General features: G+C 42.2%; 1 protein-coding gene across 1 annotated transcript in view; it reads left to right on the forward strand.

Moving 5' to 3' along the window:
* LOC107086323 (SH3 domain and tetratricopeptide repeat-containing protein 2-like) overlaps positions 1–1,602 on the forward strand; it is a 39,891-nt gene that overhangs the window by 31,593 nt on the left and 6,696 nt on the right. Inside the window, exons 17-18 of the mRNA XM_015377191.1 lie at positions 263–440; positions 525–680. Of these exons, the coding sequence (XP_015232677.1) occupies positions 263–440; positions 525–680 (334 nt within the window). The remainder of the gene's footprint in view (positions 1–262; positions 441–524; positions 681–1,602) is intronic.

Genomic DNA, 1,602 nt, shown 5'->3' on the forward strand with positions numbered 1-1,602 from the left:
CGTTAGTTGCAGCCTTAGTTAAGGGTCTTTGCTCAGGAACTCAGAGTAGAGGCTGTGGGGATCAAACCGGGTACTTGCAACCTTCTCAGAGACCTCTAGGCCAACTCTCCCCCACACTCTATGTTTAGGTAGCTTTGCTCTTTACCTACATCTGTTGGGCTTTTCTTTTCTTCTTACAGGTTGAAATATATTTACTGTTAAAAACTTCTTTATCCAGCTTTATCAGTTTCCTTATTTTTCCACATTCTCCTTTTAATTGTAGGTCAGATGGTTGTAGCCAAGCTTCTGAGTCTGCTCTATGCTGACATGCTGCTCTACGGTCAGAGCATCGTTTACTACGAACACTGCGTCTCAGTTTCCAGAGAGCTAAAGGACAAGAGACGGGAGGGAGAGTATCTGGAAAAACTCAGCAGTCTCTACCTCTCACTCAACACAGAGAAGTAATTATTTTAGTTTCCTTGCCTTCCAGGTGGCTTCTGTTTTTCTTCCCAGTTTTGTTTGATGCTTTATCCTGAATGCTGCAGATCATCTCGTAAGTCTCTTGACTACACCAAGCAGAGCCTGAGGATTTCTATTGACTTGGGAAAGAGAGAGGAAGAGTCTGAGACGTGGCTGCAGGTGGGACGCATCTATTACCTCATCCAAGAGGACGAGCTGGCGGACATGTACCTGCAGGTAAGGCGGAAATTTAATATTAAACAGAGGATTGGATTTGTTTTTTTCTGTTATTAACATGGCTTCCTGTCTACGCCCAACATTCCTGAAAAATCCGTCTCCTCAGTGAAACAGATGCATGTGTCTAACTTCTCAGTATTTCACAAAATCCATTACTTTTAGCCTTTGCATTAAAGGAAAAGTTCGGTCATCAAGGAACAACCAATGGGTCATTATTTATACCGAAAACTAATACGTTCACAGTGATTTAATTAATTATCAGTAAAAAAAATAAAAAACAATAATTTTCGCTGCGATCACCGAGTTTGGGAGCGGCCATTTTTGCCCAAATATAGTAACACCTCCCTCCTGCCATCTTCTGTTCTGTAAGACCAGCATACCTATAGTCAATACTCATGCGCAAAACATAAGATTTGCATTTATCACTTTAGTTTTATGTGAAAAATAGACTTTAAACTACGTCAGCGGGCGTGTATCCCTTATCCCACTTAAGGTCAGTTCACCATACGCTTCAAAATACACCAAAAAGTAAGTAATGAAATTGTTTTTTGTAGATGACAGAAGGGATACACACACATTGTTGCAATTTCTAGATTTATGTTAGTTCTCATGTTTTTCTGTTGTCCTCTGTTTCCCTCTTGTGTGTGTTCCTTTCCCCTTGGCTCCCTCGTTGTCTCCTCTCACACCTGCTCCTTGTCTGCTCGTTAGCCCCCCCTTTGTCTCTGTCTGCTATATCTGCTCTCCCTCTGCTCTCACTCTTTGTTTGGTCCCTTGTCTTTGCTGTCCTCCCATGCTGTTGTCCACCTACCTCGTCTCTCCCTGGCTCCTCGTGTTTTGTTTCCCCAGATGTCTCCGTAGTTCTGGTTTGCTTTATATTTTTCATGTTGGATTTTGGATTTTTGGATTTCCGCCTCTGTTACCTGTGTT

This window comes from Cyprinodon variegatus, unplaced genomic scaffold, assembly GCF_000732505.1.
Source record: "Cyprinodon variegatus isolate N-32 unplaced genomic scaffold, C_variegatus-1.0 Scaffold148, whole genome shotgun sequence".
Taxonomy (NCBI): domain Eukaryota; kingdom Metazoa; phylum Chordata; class Actinopteri; order Cyprinodontiformes; family Cyprinodontidae; genus Cyprinodon; species Cyprinodon variegatus.